Source organism: Lineus longissimus, chromosome 6 (genome assembly GCF_910592395.1).
Source record: "Lineus longissimus chromosome 6, tnLinLong1.2, whole genome shotgun sequence".
Taxonomy (NCBI): Eukaryota; Metazoa; Nemertea; class Pilidiophora; order Heteronemertea; family Lineidae; genus Lineus; species Lineus longissimus.
In genome coordinates this window covers 3,100,236-3,118,590 of record NC_088313.1, presented here as the reverse complement: position 1 = coordinate 3,118,590, position 18,355 = coordinate 3,100,236, and the positions used below count along the sequence as shown (strand labels likewise).

General features: G+C 42.5%; 1 protein-coding gene across 1 annotated transcript; it reads right to left on the bottom strand.

Annotated features, from left to right (window-relative positions):
- Window positions 1-2,137: 2,137 nt before the first annotated feature.
- Window positions 2,138-10,450, bottom strand: LOC135489440 (G-protein coupled receptor GRL101-like). Its single transcript, XM_064774797.1, has 6 exons — window positions 10,072-10,450; window positions 8,735-8,959; window positions 8,159-8,288; window positions 7,778-7,845; window positions 6,959-7,224; window positions 2,138-2,203 (listed from the first exon to the last, which is right to left on the bottom strand). The coding sequence occupies exons 1-6, from the start codon at window positions 10,448-10,450 to the stop codon at window positions 2,138-2,140; spliced, it is 1,134 nt and encodes a 377-aa protein (XP_064630867.1).
- Window positions 10,451-18,355: the final 7,905 nt, after the last annotated feature.

Below are 18,355 nucleotides of genomic sequence, written 5' to 3'. Positions count from 1 at the left end.
CGAGGCTTGTGATGATCGTGGTGTTCGCCGTCGTTGGTTCCTTTGTCAATATCCTCAGGAGGAGTACGAGGATATTCCCGCCCACAGCAATGGTCCCAAGTATCCACAGAAAGATCTGCAAGGCGCCTATGCGGATGAGATCAGTGCAGGAAGAAAAAGGGTCCATCTTTGGAAAACAGTTCCCTTCGGGGACCTGTGGGGCCATACAACGAAATCTAAAAATGATTCGACCGGAGTTCCTTTAGCTCTGGCAGATCCTTGAAGTCTTCTTTACCAGTGAAGTCCCCCAGGGTGTTACCAGTGAGGTTAAGGTGTTGTACCTTGCTTGTACTTGGGCCTATTCTTTTCCTTATCTATATCCTACCACTTGGCGACCTGATTGACAGTTTATCTACCCCACGTCATTGCTTCGCTGACGACACTCAAGTCTATGTTGCATTGCCAATAGGCAAGCACAGCAGAAAATTGTTCAGTTAGAGGATTGCCTGCTCAAGATTCAGGACTGGTTAGCCAAGAACATGCTCAAGGGGAACCCAACGAAAACTGAACTAAAGTTGTTTGGCTCTCAGCAAGCTTTGAACCGTCTCAATATAGAGTCCCTCTCAGTAGCGGGGATTGACGTCCAAGTGACAACAGGACCAGTGAGAGACCTGGGAGTTCTTTTCGATCAAACAATGTCAATGGAAAATCAAGTGAATAGTGTTGTAAAATCTGCAACGTACCATCTTCGGAACATTGGCCGGATACGCAATTGTCTTACCGAAAGTGCAGCTAAACTCCTGATCCAATCCCTTGTGTTAACAAGACTGGATTATTGCAACAGCCTCCTTGCCGGCATTACCAAGAACCTAATGCACAAACTCCAACTTACACAAAATCATGCAGCCAGGATAATAACTCGAACTCGTCGTGACCAGCACATTACACCCGTGCTCAGGAGGCTACACTGGCTTCCTATTCCTCAAAGAATTGACTTCAAGGTGTCACTCCTTTTGTTTAAGTGCAAAGCTGACCTTGCCCCATGCTATCTATCAGATATTGTGCAACTGTATGAACCCAGCCGATCCCTGAGGTCCCAGAACCTAGGTTTGCTCCAAGTACCCAGGTACCGCCTGGCATCATATGGTGGCAGAAGTTTTGTGGTGTATGCTACACAACTCTGGAACAGACTAGACATGAATGTGTGAAATGCTCCAACTGTGAGCACATTCAAAAAGGTGCTGAAGTCGAGATTATGGTGACTTTGTTTTCAAAGCGTAGCCGAGCAATCATACGTTATTGAATAATTGCGCTATATAAGTCTTATTTGAATTGAATTGAATTGTATACCTGAATGTGCCCATGGTTTCATGTTTAGGTGGTTGTTTGATATAAAGAAATTACACGTCATTTTTGCACGGAGAATAGAAATAACCCTTTACTGAATTGTTCCGTATCCCTTCCAAATAATGACCAAAACGAATTCAGATATTTCCTCAGCAGTGGTGTTGATATGACCAGGGCCTCTGTACCAACATGGTTCAATGCTGCTTTATTTGAAGCAGGCAAAGAATTCAGTTAGAACAAATGATTAGAGTTTGACCACAATCCGCCATAAAAAAGCAGTCGTCGGAAATTTGGTAATTATGGCCTGGTACCAAAATGATGTCCATTTCAGCATAACAACCATGATTGGTCAGGGCGATGATTCCGGGTCACATGATATTTATCACGGCAGCAGCCACAGGCCAGCGTGGCACCAAGCTGCAACCTCTACATCCGGGGTCTACTTGATTAGCATTCAGGAGCGCGCAATGACCCCTGGGTAAACGAGGTTGAGTGACAACGGTCTTTCTCTTGTGCGACATTTTTATTATAATTATGTTTAATGAAACATCCCTGTGGGTTGTATCTTCATAACCATAATGTTACATAGGCTCTTCATTATCATATACCGCCATACTGCATTCTGGCTTCTGTGCTGCTGGGTTTATACTGACCAACTCAGTTGCATTCATTGAGCGGTTGATTTGTGAAAATATACCTTTTCATATCTCTATAACTACATTGTACATGTGTTAATGTCGTTTCACATTTTAGTAGTATGGGTGTAGTGTATTTCTTCTTTTCTCATCGATCAAGAGGACTACAAAGAATATTAGAGTGTCTTTGTCTCAGTTGTGGCGAGAAACAACTCGGTCTGAATCTGGAGCCTCCTGATCACCTGCAGTGAAATAGAAAATTTAGAATTCAATAGATAGTTTTACCGATAATGATTAACTGAATGGTCTTTTTAGAAGCAATTATCGATCTTTCCAAACGACATCCATCTATATATTTATCACTATCATCTATTGACCAACTCGCGTTGCAGCCAGCAAATGGACCTAGGATAAGAAATTGATAACAGCAGTATCCGCCTAGTCACCATCACACCAACAGTTTGCATTATTACGATGATCCTCGCCGTGAAATCATCCTTTCGACTATACCAACAACGTCCAATAGAACAAATCTCTTTGTAGGTCAGATCTTCCGAAGTAACTAGCTCGACAATTCTCAGGAACCTCTTTATTCTCCAGATCTGCGGTATAATTTTCAACTAATATCAGTTGGGCTACTTGGGACAACGAGGCTAGGGAACGGACGTAGTCCTTCGAATACCATTCCAGGTCGCCTTATTGAAAAATCAATCCTCGTCGTCACCACGTGACGATTATGACGAGGTCGCGCGAGTGGCAGAGTGAATCGGCCAAAGTAGTTCTCCTCAAAATTATATCACTTTTTTTATATTTGTGTGATCTTTTCTCAATATATAGTTTTCAAATAGTTGATAAAGAATGTTTGCCCACCAGGCGCAGACCAAAATGGGCAGCTGCGAAAACTGTGAAGAAGCTGAAATTTTCTTAAACGGGATCCTGTAACAGAAAGGAGTACAGGGATACATACAGCATAATGTGTCATTCTAGTGTCATTCTTGCGAATGCATCCGCAGTGACGCCTTCTGAACGACGTCATTAGTTTGTGTAGTTTACACGACAAGTGCTACCGTATAAGTATACGGAAAAACGCAAGAACTGTATTCCATGCTGGAAGCAGTACGTATGATATTGAACAATTTAAATTGCATTTGCAGCTAAATTGAGACTCTTCCATCTTCTATCTCTATGATATCATGATTTGAGAAATATTGTAGATCACGTTGATGTGTTTTGTTTGGAGAAATTAGAGATTTTGCATTGCCAGGTATCTCTTCAGCTGTTTACAAATTGCACACGCATGAAATCGATGCTGAAGCTCAATTTTATGTCCTACTTACGTGTCACTTACCCGTAGGCGCCATACGTACTTTCCATGCGCCGGATACTTGATACGTTTTGTCGGTGCTGAAAGTCACTAGTATTAGTGTCTTGTACAATGTATAGCGCCCACTCCCAAGAGTCCTGCTCACGGGCGCTTTCACAGAAGAGCAGCGTCTTCAGTCCTGGCTTGAAACTGGTCATAGAACCTCTCGCACTAAAGAGTCGATCGCGAGCGAATTACTCATTCTGCTCGTCTGTAGTGCACTGTGCCTTTTGAGAGTTTCCGTACTAGTAATTGTATCAACGCTTCCTTTTTATATGACCGATTGGAACGGGATCGCTGAACCTGTGACCGGATTAAATTAATCACTTTTCTTACCGGAATAGATTTGTTCTGAAATACAAGATCCATTAATCGAAGTACAATTTGGAGAGGGAACCATTTTACCGCATTATATATTTTAGCAGAGATGTGGCATGCTAATGAAGAAATCACGAGTTTGTCAAGCTGCCAGAGTGGAATCGCAATTGACCCAATCGTTTTTATTACCTCATTGTGTTTCCTGCTTATCGATATATTTCCAACTGTCGCTGTTGTCCCAAATTGCAAGGAGGTGTATCTTCAGGGACAGGAACCGACTGCTCTCCGCGGCAGCTACAACGGTTGGGTTATCGTCCATTTGGCTGCTCCGTACATGTTCAAAGAAGAAGGATATGTTATCGGATGACAACTGTACAACGGATTCAACAGCGAAACGTACTATGTGGATATATTCAGACCCGTCCCTGGGGTTGCAAAAACGTTCGACCTGGTCCACTCAACAGAGGTTACAGACTCTACGATCGGAAATAAGACATTGTTTTCGATACCCTTCAAGGTTACTGTCTGCTTGTTTCTGAATACTTAGTAGTCTGCCTGTCGCATCGACGCAATGACTTGTTTTCCACTGCAGCAGGAAGCCCTGTCACTCATGAATTCTATATCAAGCTATTGCTTGATCGGTCAGGAGTCAAGAACGATTCTCTATTGAAACTACATGTAATTACAATGTACTTTGATTTACGATTTGACATATTTGAGATGTTTATCCATGAAAGTGGATTATTCCTTTACACCTAAAAAAGAAGTTACAAATATTAGCCAAGAAAACATATGCTGGGAATGACACCAACACGGTGTACATCATGTATTGGTACTTCATTAATCAAAAAGATAATAAGGCCCTTATATCGCAGTGCTGGTGGGGGGGGGGGGGGGGGGGTAAGTCTCTCGCATGGCTTAACGCCCAATAAAATAAAGAAATTCTTTGCCTGCTTCTTTTGTGTCCGCTGGCTACGACCAATCACGGTTTCGTGTAATTGGTCTCTCTCGCCATAGATTTTCCTTTGATTTTAATACACCCTCTGCAAGTGACCGGCACTCATACTAAAACAATAGTAAAAGGCTTGTCGTTGGTTACTAACAAGTAGAGTATAGAGTTGAAAAAACAACATAGAAGATGCAGGGCTAGAGACAAAATCCAATCGCATGACATTGTGAGCAAATCAGCAATATCAATGTCAACTTTTAATGGCGATCCAGTCGCCCTGTGCGCCGTGTGTGTGTTGACTTACCTCTTTTTCAACCCTGCCTACTCGTGTTTGTACTACGTGAAGCTGTTATGTCTTTACAGGTCCAAGCTGGTGATCTCACTGGTTATCACAGTGATAAAGGTACGCGTTACGGTTTGGCAATTCAATTTGGCCTCTCCAGGAACGATTGGAAGGTGATTGGAGCAACGAAGCACAGTAGCTATTTTCTTTCAACAAAAAGGATATACATTGGAGGTCAGGTTGGTGGCAGGAAGGTAGCTCTGAGGGCGATTGTAGTTAAAGACATTCGAGGGAAAGACATGAAAGGTTAGGACCTAAACCGGCAACGGCAATGCTGTCGCCTATAATATTGAGCAACGTGGCCCATGCCAATGCATATGGTTATACAATAGACATGTTTAGTGCAGGAGAATTGGGCTAAAAACTACGAAAACGGAGATGTGGTTGAAATTATATAGTCCTTCAGTTTCGGGAAAGATGTGTTGGTTCAAATGTGCAACACGACATACCAGATACAACCAAGTTTGCAGTACTAACATGGAGTGTGTACTGCTAAATCTACGCACAGCTTAGTCGTTTGTAAACTGCACGTCTTATCTTACTTTCAGTTCGCGGTTGCCAACAATACTTCTTGAAATTTTTCAACCCAACTACCATCGCGACTCGACTCATGCAATCGGAGACGTGCAGCAGAAAGATGGTGTGTTTGCAAGCCTGTATCAACCATTCCACGTTCAACGGATTTAGTTATGATACCTCCACAAGGCTCTGTCACTTATACTTGGCCATAAAGACCCTGACCACACAACCTGCCCTTACAGAACCAATTTACGCGTCTAGACAATGAAGTAAACATACTCCGCGCAGTACATGTAATAGTAGCGTGACAAGGCGGTTCTAAAATTGTGTTGTGTCTGTTTGGAGAATGTGAAATAATAATTGTAAACCGTGAAGGAATTTTCACGCCTCTTCGTTTTTGTGATACGCGAAGATTTCAGGAAAAATAGAATTTTCACGGGTTTTGTTTCTTTGGTGGATTGCGAAACCTCTGGATCTTTATTTTCAGTACATACATTAATAATATCTGAGGAAGATGTGCCCTATGAATATCATCTCATATATCGTGTGTAAGCCGGGTTCTCCTGTTAGAAAGAAATATGTGTTACGCATAGATATTGTATTGGAAATTATCAAGTTACAGCATGCTTATAGCAAGAACGTGTCGGTAAGGTTAGCATCATAACGCCAATTCTTATTCGGTTTATTGTCCTTTGCATAGTGACGCTCGGTTTGTTGTCCTTTCAATAGTGATGTTCAGTTCGTTGTCCTTTCCATAGTGACGCTCGGTTTGTTGTCCTTTCCATAGTAACGCATCGATGTGTGGTCGTTTTCATCGTGACGCTTCGTATAAAGTTCAAACGCCACACTATGTTGAACAAGCAAATCAATTGTCGTACATCTTAAAAGCCATATAATTCTGTCCTATCTACACGAATACACGAACATGTAAAAGTGAAATTAAGATATCGAGCCAATACAATTTAGAGAGCCTATAGAATCTAGTGGTGCAACATCGAGTCAAGTAGATAACCTAACATGAAATTACTCGTCCAAAGCAAGTCTCAAACAGCTTTTAAAACGACGCACTCAATTGGTATATCCTATCACAGTGAACAAAAACTGATCCCATATAACACCTTCAATGCTGATTTTTGTTCATGATGCCTGCACTTTTGTGCCACTGCATCATGAAATGCGTCATTTAAAGGAAGACTATAGGCAGAAACTAAGAGGTAAATTTGAAGTCTAAAAAGACATGTTTGATTCAGCGGTAGGTCTAAAGTTTCGATAGTGAGACTGAAACGGCCATACCGACAACTTCGTGTATCATAACTTATCCTGACCTACCTTGCGTTTGCCGGTAGTTACCCTTTAAGAATTCAAGTGATGGCCAGTCCAGTGGGTCACAGCAAGGCTGTCAAGAGAGACAGCAAGAGCACATTGTGTCAGAAACTGTTGCTCACAAGGACAATATCTTTCGTAAAATGAATCCTCATAGAGTAGCCGAAATCAACTTGTCTTACCTCATTTCCGTTGCTGACAATTATCCCAACGTCATTTACAGTCACACTGCTCGCAATCAGGCCTCCTTCATGCAGCGATGCCATGGCTTTGGCCATATCCTTTAGCACGCTGCGCATGTCCCGCAGCGGCAGTGAGGGCGTTTCGGTCTTCATGGCGTGGGCGAGGTTCAGCATATTGGACTCCTCCACCACGTAAGGCAGGAGATGACTGCCCTCTGGGTAACAGTTGACTACCTTAGGGGAACCGTCCTCATCATCTTCGTCAACTGAAAGTCAAGAAACAAGAAAAGCTCCAAATGACATTGTTACCACGATATTAGTCAGTTAGTCCACAAAATAGTTTCAATCTGTTTTGGATCTTTGGAAAACATGAGGGTAGAATTTTGCCCTGGCCCAAGGAATCGTGACCAAAATAATATACGGAATAACAACCCAATAGCGTAATTGGTTTGGACACGTGTCTTGAACTGAACTAGCAAAACTTCCCAAGATACTGATGGAATGACAACCTAAGGTTGTTGAAGGGAAACGACAGAGAGGACGCGGGATGCCGTACGCGCTGCGCGGATATTGTATCCCGCGATGCAAAGAGCGCTGGAGTGCATGAGTGGTGCTGCAATACAGACGACTCAGGATCGTAATCCTACAGTTGACATAGAGATATCAACTCGTAGGAAGTGAGTGAGATCAGCTGCATCGCTGGGCTAGATTCACTCTTACCCTGCATCATTTGGGGGACAGCGAAGAGGAGGATCAGCCGCAAGTCAATATCTGATATAAGTACATTATGTACTTATTTTTAAAAGCCTTTTTACTTACGGGTAGACACATTCGTCCTAGTGCTTCCAGAGTATTCCAACTGTGGTTCTTTCTTTCCACATATCAGTCTAAAAGAAAAACGTTATATCAGCCGATGGTCATTTCAATTGGAAATACTTGGTAGGGCTGGTCGAAGATTAAGAGCCGTATATACGAGTCTCAATCTTTTGAGGAGCAAATATGAAATGACGAGTATGTTTATTGTAGTTGTCTACTGTGCAACCCACAGGAATAGCCAGGAAACGGTAACCTTAAACATCACAAGCACGGTTTTAAATGCTTGATTTATTCCGTAAATCATAATGAAATCCGTCCATAGCTCATCTAGAGCACCCATAATTCAAGGTAAGAGTCATTCAAAGGAAATATCAAGTCACCTACTTGATGAGATCGAGAGACGACAGTGTGTAGAGTATTGGGTTCATAGCGCTGTTGATCGGCAGCACAAATACTGCAATCCAGGCGTAGACATCACCAGGGATCGTGACTCTCCCGGAGATCGCAGCCAAACCTGAAAGCGAAACGCAAAACTGAATTATCATGATTCCTCCCTCAACTTGGCATTACGAACTGATCAGCCACATATAATTTTTACGATACTCTAAACTACAATCCAGTTTACACTCACAAGCTTGAGTCGATTTCGTATCTTACCATGTTGTCACAAATGTTATACGACCGAAAGGGCCCCAGGGTAGCCCCTGTTTGAGGTCAGCACCTACATGCATGGATTCCAGAAAGGGTTTGTACAGAGGCATCCAAGTCGTGGCGATGGTGTCCAATTAATCGTGAAATATGCTCCAATGATTTGGTTTACTCCTCAAACGGTACTGTTTGTTCGACATGAGCACTATCATTAACATATTTGGTGTTTGAGTCGGGAGTGTCAAACACCAGTGGACGTGTAGTTGTTCTGCTTGAAACCTGTTCAACACGAATGTGCCAATATTTACTCACCTAGAATTATGATGGGCATCCAGCAAGCAAAGTCAGTCAGGATGATCAGCGCCATCTTGCGGGCAACGACTAGTTCCTTGTTTTCTCCCTTCTTCCGACTGGTCTTGTGTTTTATCACATCTGCAGAGCGTTTGATGATGACGTACATCCAAGTGTATAGTACAGCGATGATCATGAATTCAACGAGGTTGAGTCCTAAAAAAATGGCGACCGAGTACTCCCAGCCTGGGGGCGAAATTTTTTTCTGCAGGATACTTCTGCCATAGTGTACATCTGACAGCCAATCAGAATTCAAGGCAAGCACGTGTCTTTGTTGACATCATCTTTCCACATGGCGCAATAATGTCAACAATGCCACGTGTTCTGATAATCTTGGAAAGAACAAGTTAGCAAATGGTTAGAGGAGTATATTAGCTAAAATATATTTATTTGCAGTATCTTAAAATGTATTTTCATTGTCGAGTGGACTGTATTTATTGGACTTGTCTGTTAAAGGCGCACTGTGCTCGGCAAAATAGCCGAGGTTGAATGTTTATCTGTCAATCGTGTAACTAGTTCTGCTGTATATGCATAGGTGGCGCCACCATTCAATTTATTTTGTTTGCTTGTCAAAATGTGTTTTATACAATGGCCCTTCAACAATGTTCAAACTACCAAAATAGGCCTGATACCTTCAACAGCAGACATCGGATACACTGTCCCTTTAATAATTATCAACATTGGCAACACTGTCAGTGTCACTGCCCCTTAAAATTTCACAAATCGCGAGACATCGGATACACTGTCCCTTTAATAATTATCAACATTGGCAACACTGCAGTGTCACTGCCCCTTAAAATTTCACAAATCAATGCATGCACTGCAATGTAGCGATCAGATCAGCTGATGCCTCTTTTGTACGCATAATATCATCAATTTTACAATGAATCTGTGCAATTCATTCCTAAACACTACGACACAAACCTTGAGTTGAGCATAATTGGGGTCAGACAATGAACTATTGTCACATTCACAGTTGAAGTGGCACTCGGCATGCGACTCGGTATCGTCCATTGTATTTGCATTATCATGCATAAATAAACAGTGTGACGTCAAAGATCGCGCCAATTGTGATTGGCTGTCAGATGTACACTGTGGCAGAAGTATCCTGCAGAAAAAAATTTCGCAGCCTGGGGCGGGTTCTGATGTCAGCTGGAGCGAGAGACAGACGCCAAATCTTGAATAGTACGAATGTCGCAAGTAGTCAACACAGAACGTTGCACCGGCTAAAATGACCCCAAGGATCCATATTGATGCCACCAATATCTTCGCCTTCTTGAAGTTGATCTTTTGCTTACTGAACGGGAACACCACAACCAGGAAACGATCCACTGATATGATAGTCAAAGTGAAGACGGACACCTCGCTTGATAAGACGGAGAGGACTCCTGCAATCTTACATCCGATGACCTCCCACCAGGTCCAGTCAACCTCGATGTAGTACCCCCTGAATGTGGTGTCCGCTGCCGCGATGATGTACAAGTACACGCCCATGAGGAGGTCGGACACGGCGAGGCTTGTGATGATCGTGGTGTTCGCCGTCGTTGGTTCCTTTGTCAATATCCTCAGGAGGAGTACGAGGATATTCCCGCCCACAGCAATGGTCCCAAGTATCCACAGAAAGATCCGCAAGGTGCCTATGCGGATGAGATCAGTGCAGGAAGAAAACGGGTCCATCTTTGGAAAACAATTCTCTTCGGGGACCTGTGGGGCCATACAACAAAATCTAAAAATGATTCGACCGGAGTTCCTTTAGCTCTGGCAGATCCTTGAAGTCTTCTTTACCAGTGAAGTCCCCCAGGGTGTTACCAGTGAGGTTAAGGTGTTGTACCTTGCTTATGCTTGGGCCTATTCTTTTCCTTATCTATATCCTACCACTTGGCGACCTGATTGACAGTTTCTCTACCCAACGTCATGGCTTCGCTGACGACACTCAAGTCTATGTTGCATTGCCAATAGGCAAGCACAGCAGAAAATTGTTCAGTTAGAGGACTGCCTGCTCAAGATTCAGGACTGGTTAGCCAAGAACATGCTCAAGGGGAACCCAACGAAAACTGAACTCAAGTTGTTTGGCTCTCAGCAAGCTTTGAACCGTCTCAATATAGAGTCCCTCTCAGTAGCAGGGATTGACGTCCAAGTGACAACAGGACCAGTGAAAAACCTGGGAGTTCTTTTCGATCAAACAATGTCAATGGAAAATCAAGTGAATAGTGTTGTAAAATCTGCAACGTACCATCTTCGGAACATTGGCCGGATACGCAATTGTCTTACCGAAAGTGCAGCTAAACTCCTTATCCAATCCCTTGTGTTAACAAGACTAGAATATTGCAACAGCCTCCTTGCCGGCATTACCAAGAACCTAATGCACAAACTCCAACTTACACAAAATCATGCAGCCAGGATAATAACTCGAACTCGTCGTGACCAGCACATTACACCCGTGCTCAGGAGGCTACACTGGCTTCCTATTCCTCAAAGAATTGACTTCAAGGTGTCACTCCTTTTGTTTAAGTGCAAAGCTGACCTTGCCCCATGCTATCTATCAGATATTGTGCCACTGTATGAACCCAGCCGATCCCTGAGGTCCCAGAACCTAGGTTTGCTCCAAGTACCCAGGTACCGCCTGGCATCATATGGTGGCAGAAGTTTTGTGGTGTATGCTACACAACTCTGGAACAGACTAGACATGAATGTGCGAAATGCTCCAACTGTGAGCACCTTCAAAAAGGTGCTGAAGTCGAGATTATGGTGACTTTGTTTTCAAAGCGTAGCCGAGCAATCATACGTTATTGGATAATTGCGCTATATAAGTCTTATTTGAATTGAATTGAATTGTATACCTGAATGTGCCCATGGTTTCATGTTTAGGTGGTTGTTTGATATAAAGAAATTACACGTCATTTTTGCACGGAGAATAGAAATAACCCTTTACTGAATTGTTCCGTATCCCTTCCAAATAATGACCGAAAAGAATTCAGATATTTCCTCAGCAGTGGTGTTGATATGACCAGGGCCTCTGCACCAACATGGTTCAATGCTACTTTATTTGAAGCAGGCAAAGAATCCAGTTAGAACAAATGATTAGGGTTTGACCGCAATCCGCCATAAAAAAGCAGTCGTCGGAAATTTGGTAATTATGGCCTGGTACCAAAATGATGTCCATTTCAGCATAACAACCATGATTGGTCAGTGCGATGGTTCCGGGTCACATGATATTTATAACGGCAGCAGCCACAGGCCAGCGTGGCACCAAGCTGCAACCTCTACATCCGGGGTCTACTTGATTAGCATTCAGGAGCGCGCAATGACCCCTGGGTAAACCAGGTTGAGCGACAACGGCCTTTCTCTTGTGCGACATTTTTATTATAATTATGTTTAATGAAACATCCCTGTGGGTTGTATCTTCATAACCATAATGTTACATAGGCTCTTCATTATCATATACCGCCATACTGCATTCTGGCTACTGTGCTGGTGGGTTACTGACCAACTCAGTTGCATTCATTGAGGGGTTGATTTGTGAAAATATACCTTTTCATATCTCTATAACTACATTGTACATGTATTAATGCCGTTTCACATTTCAGTGGTATGGGTGTAGTGTATTTCTTCTTTTCTCATCGATCAAGAGGACTACAAAGAATATTAGAGTGTCTTTGTCTCAGTTGTGGCGAGAAACAACTCGGTCTGAATCTGGAGCCTCCTGATCACCTGCAGTGAAATAGAAAATTTAGAATTCAATAGATAGTTTTACCGATAATTGATTAACTGAATGGTCTTTTTAGAAGCAATTATCGATCTTTCCAAACGACATCCATCTATATATTTATCACTATCATCTATTGACCAACTCGCGTTGCAGCCAGCAAATGGACCTAGGATAAGAAATTGATAACAGCAGTATCCGCCTAGTCACCATCACACCAACAGTTTGCATTATTACGATGATCCTCGCCGTGAAATCATCCTTTCGACTATACCAACAACGTTCAATAGAACAAATCTCTTTGTAAGTCAGATCTTCCGAAGTAACTAGCTCGACAATTCTCAGGAACGCCTTTATTCTCCAGATCTGCGGTATAATTTTCAACTAATATCAGTTGGGCTACTTGGGACAACGAGGCTAGGGAACGGACGTAGTCCTTCGAATACCATTCCAGGTCGCCTTATTGAAAAATCAATCCTCGTCGTCACCACGTGACGATTATGACGAGGTCGCGCGAGTGGCAGAGTGAATCGGCCAAAGTAGTTCTCCTCAAAATTATATCACTTTTTTTATATTTGTGTGATCTTTTCTCAATATATAGTTTTCAAATAGTTGATAAAGAATGTTTGCCCACCAGGCGCAGACCAAAATGGGCAGCTGCGAAAACTGTGAAGAAGCTGAAGCATCCGCAGTGACTCCTTCTGAACGACGTCATTAGTTTGTGTAGTTTACACGACAAGTGCTACCGTATAAGTATACGGAAAAACGCAAGAACTGTATTCCATGCGGGAAGCAGTACGTATGAAATTGAACAATTTAACTTGCATTTGCAGCTAAATTGAGACTCTTCCATCTTCTATCTCTTTGATATCATGATTTGAGAAATATTGTAGATCACGTTGATGTGTTTTTTTTGGAGAAATTAGAGGTTTTGCATTGCCAGGTATCTCTTCAGCTGTTTACAAATTGCACACGGATGAAATCGATGCTGAAGCTCAATTTTATGTTCTACTTACGTGTCACTTACCCGTAGCCGCCATACATACTTTCCATGCGGATACTTGATACGTTTTCTCGGTGCTGAAAGTCACTAGTATTAGTGTCTTGTACAATGTATAGCGCCCACTCCCAAGAGGCCTGCTCACGGGCGCTTTCACAGAAGAGCAGCGTCTTCAGTCCTGGCTTGAAACTGGTCATAGAACCTCTCGCACTAAAGAGTCGATCGCGAGCGAGTTACTCATTCTGCTCGTCTGTAGTGCACTTTGCCTTTTGAGAGTTTCCGTACTAGTACGCTTCCTTTTTATATGACCGATTGGAACGGGATTGCTGAACCTGTGACCGGATTAAATTAATCACTTTTCTTACCGGAATAGATTTGTTCTGAAATACAAGATCCATTAATCGAAGTACAATTTGGAGAGGGAACCATTTTACCGCATTATATATTTTAGCAGAGATGTGTATTGCTAATGAAGAAATCACGAGTTTGTCAAGCTGCCAGAGTGGAATTGCAATTGACCCAATAGTTTTTATTACCTCATTGTGTTTCCTGCTTTTCGATATTTTTACAACTGTCCCTGTCGTCCCAAACTGCAAGGATGTGTATCTTCAGGGACAGGAACCGACTGCTCTCCCCGGCAGCTACGGCGGTCAGGTTATCGTCCATTTGGCCGCTCCATACACGTTCAAAGAAGAAGGATATGTTATCGGATGGCAACTGTACAACAAGATCAACAGCAAAACGTACTATGTGGATATATTCAGACCCGTCCCTGGGGTTTCCAGGGCGTTCGACCTGGTACACTCAACAGAGGTTACAGACTCTACGATCGGAAATAAGACATTGTTTTCGATACCCTTCAAGGTAACTGTCTGCTTGTTTCTGAATAATTGGTAGTCTGCCTGTCGCATCGACGCCATGACTTGTTTTCCACTGCAGCAGGAATCCCTGTCACTCACGAATTCTATATCAAGCTATTGCTTGATCAGTCAGGAGTCAAGAACGATTGTCTAATGAAACTAATTACAATGTACTTTGATTTACGATATGACATATTTGAGATGTTTATCCATAAAGTGGATTATTCCTTTACACCTAAAAAAGAAGTAACAAATATTAGCCAAGAAAACATCCGCTGGGCATGCTGGGAAAGACACCAACACGGTGTACATCAGGCATTGGTACTTCATTAATCAAAAATATAATAAAACCCTTATATCGTAATGCTGGGGGGGGGGGGGGGGTATGTCTCTCGCATGGCTTAACGCCCAATTAAATAAAGAAATTCTTTGCATGCTTCTTTTGTGTCCGCTTGCTTCGACCAATCCCGGTTTCGTGTAATTGGTCTCGCTCGCCATAACTTTTCCTTTGATTTTAATACACCCTCTGCAAGTGACCCGCATTTATACTAAAACAATTATTGTTTTAGTAGTAAAAGGCTTGTCGTTGGTTACTTACAATTAGAGTATAGAGTTGAAAAAACAATATAGAAGATGCAGGGCTAGAGACAAAATCAAATCGCATGACATTGTGAGCAAATCAGCAATATCAATGTCAACTTCTAATGGCTATCCAGTCGCCCTGTGCGCCGTGTGTGTGCTGACTTACCTCTTTTTCAACCCTGCCTACTCGTGTTTATACTACGTGAAGCTGTTATGTCTTTACAGGTCCAAGCTGGTGATCTCACTGGTTATCACAGTGATAAAGGTACGGGTCACGGTTTGGCATCTCAGTTTAGCCTCTCCGGGAACGATTGGCGGACGATTAAAATCAAGAAGTACAGTAGCTATTTTCTCTCAACAAAAAGGATATACATTGGAGGTCAGGTTGGCGCCAGGAAGGTAGCCCTGAGGGCGATTGTAGTTAAAGACGTTCGAGGGAAAGGCATGAAAGGTTAGGACCTAAACCGCCAACGGCAACGCTGTCGCCTATAATATTGAGCAACTTGGCCCATACCAATGCATGTGGTTATACAATAGACCTGTTTAGTGCAGGAGTATTGGGCTAAAAACTACGAAAACGTAGGTGTATTGTCCTTCAGTTTCGGGTAAGATGTGTTGGTTCAAATGTGCAACGCGACATACCAGATACAGCCGAGTTTGCAGTGCTAATATGTAGTGTATACTGGTAAATCGATACGCACAGCTTTAATAGTCGTTTGTAAACTGCACGTCTTATCTTACTTTCAGTTCGCGGTTGCCAACAATACTTCTTGAAACTTTTCAACCCAACTACCACCGCGACTCGACTCATGCAATCGGAGACATGCAGCAGGAAGATGGTGTGTTTGCAGGCCTGTATCAACCATTCCACGTTCAACGCATTTAGTTATGATACCTCCACAAGGCTCTGTCACTTATACTTGGCCATAAAGACCCTGACCACACAACCTGCTCTTGCAGAACCAATTTACGCGTCTAGACAATGAAGTAAACATACTCCGCGCAGTACATGTAATAGTAGCGTGACAAGGCGGTTCTACTATATTGTGTTGTGTCTGTTTGGAGAATGTGAAATAATAATTGTAAACCGTCAAGGAATTTTCACACCTCTTCGTTTTTGTGATACGCGAAGATTTATTTTCAGTACATACATTAATAAAACTGAGGAAGATGTGCCCTATGAATATCACCTCATATGTCGTGTGTAAGCCGGGTTCTCATGTTAGAAAGGAATATGTGTTACGCATAGATATTGTATTGAAATTATCCATTTACAGCATGCTTATAGCAAGAACGTGTCGGTAATGTAAGCATCATAACGCCCATTAGATTCGTATACGGTTTGTTGTCCTTTGCATAGAGACGCTCGGTTTGTTGTCCTTTCAATAGTGATGCTCGGTTTGTTTTCCTTTCCATAGTGACGCTCGGTTTGTTGTCGTTTCAATAGTGACGCTCGGTTTGTTGTCCTTTCAATAGTGATGCTCGGTTTGTTTTCCTTTCCATAGTGACGATCGGTTTGTTGTCCTTTCAATAGTGACGCTCGGTTTGTTGTCCTTTCCATAGTAACGCATCGATGTGTGGTCGTTTTCATCGTGACACTTCGTATCAAGTTCAACGGCACACCGTTTATGTTGAACAAGCAAATCAATTATCGAACATCTTAAAAGCCATATTATTCTGTCCTATCTACACGAACACACGAACATGTAAAAGTGAAAATAAGATATCGAGCCAATACAATTAAGAAAGCCTATAGAATCTAGTGGTGCAACATCGAGTCAAGTCGATAACCTAACATGAAATTACTCGTCCTAAGCAAGTCTCAAACAGCTTTTAAAACGACGCAGTCAATTGGTATATCCTATCACAGTGAACAAAAACTGATCCCATATAACACCGTCAATGCTGATTTTTGTTTTTGGTGTGGTGACGTAAGAGTCGCTTGCATAGGTTGCCGAAATCCTGGATATTATCTTTCAAATCTCGCGGAATCGGGGCTTGTTTCACACCTGAACATAGGAATGCCGATTGGACGTTGCAAGTCATCGTTACTTTCTGAAATAGGATAATATGGTCTAGTTTGATTATTGTACAGCTAAAGTTGGCCACTTGCTTTAAAATGCATTGTTACTATGCAACCTTAGTTCAACAGTAATTTTCCTGTCACACCGCTAGTCGCCCGCGCCGGCCAGATCGGTGGAAGATCCATTCTTCAGTATCCAACATTTCGACTTGGGGAAACGAACTGATCGCTCCGTATCACAATTCAAGGAAACACTCGATTTTAAGATGCCAGTACTCTTGTGCCACTGCATCATGAAATGCGTCACTTAAAGGAAGACTATAGGCAGAAACTAGGAGGTAAATTTGAAGTCTAAAAAACATGTTTGATTCAGCGGTAGGTATAAAGTTTCGATAGTGAGACTGAAAAGGCCCTACCGACAACTTCGTGTACCGTAACTAATTCTGACCTACCTTACGTTTGCCGGTAGTTACCCTTTAAGAAGTCAAGTGATGGCCAGTCCAGTGGGTCACAGCAAGGCTGTCAAAAGAGACAGCAAGAGCACATTGTGTCAGAAACTGTTGCTCACAAGGACAATATCTTTCGTAAAATGAATCACCATAGAGTGGCCGAAATCAACTTGTCTTACCTCATTTCCGGTGCTGACAATTATCCCAACGTCATTTACAGTCAAACTGCTCGCAATCAGGCCTCTTTCATGCAACGATGCCATGGCTTTGGCCACATCCTTTAGTACGCTGCGCATGTCCCGCAGCGGCAGTGAGGGCGTTTCGGTCTTCATGGCGTGGGCGAGGTTCAGCATATTGGACTCCTCCACCACGTAAGGCAGGAGATGACTGCCCTCTGGGTAACAGTTGACTACCTTAGGGGAACCGTCCTCATCATCTTCGTCAACTGAAAGTCAAGAAACAAGAAAAGCTCCAAATGACATTGTTACCACGATATCAGTCGGTTAGTCCACAAAATAGTTTCGAACTGTTTTGGATCTTTGGAAAACATGAGGGTAGAATTTTGCCCTGGCCCAAGGAATCGTGACCAAAATAATATACGGAATAACAACCCAATAGCGTAATTGGTTTGGACACGTGTCTTGAACTGAACTAGCAAAACTTCCCAAGATACTGATGGAATGACAACCTAAGGTTGTTGAAGGGAAACGACAGAGAGGACGCGGGATGCCGTACGCGTATGGTAAGCCAGAGTGGACACAATTCGTATTTTATATCCTTATATATTGTTATTTTATGTGGATATATATTCATATTTTATGTCCATATATATTCCGACCAATCAGAATGAATTTCTTTATATGCACAATAATTCATTTTATATACACATAAATTCCATTTTATGTCCACATAAATTCAATTTTATGTCCACATAAAATCCGATTTTATGTCCATATAAATTA

Excerpts from the sequence above, each read along its gene's own strand:
- LOC135489440 (XM_064774797.1), bottom strand. The coding sequence starts at position 10,450 with ATGGACCCGTTTTCTTCCTGCACTGATCTCATCCGCATAGGCACCTTG. Across the intron at positions 8,960-10,071 it reads GGTTGTGGTGTTCCCGTTCA|GCTGGGAGTACTCGGTCGCC; the intron begins GTAAGCAAAAGA and ends TTTCGCCCCCAG. Across the intron at positions 7,225-7,777 it reads TAGGACGAATGTGTCTACCC|TTGACGAAGATGATGAGGAC; the intron begins GTAAGTAAAAAG and ends CTTGACTTTCAG.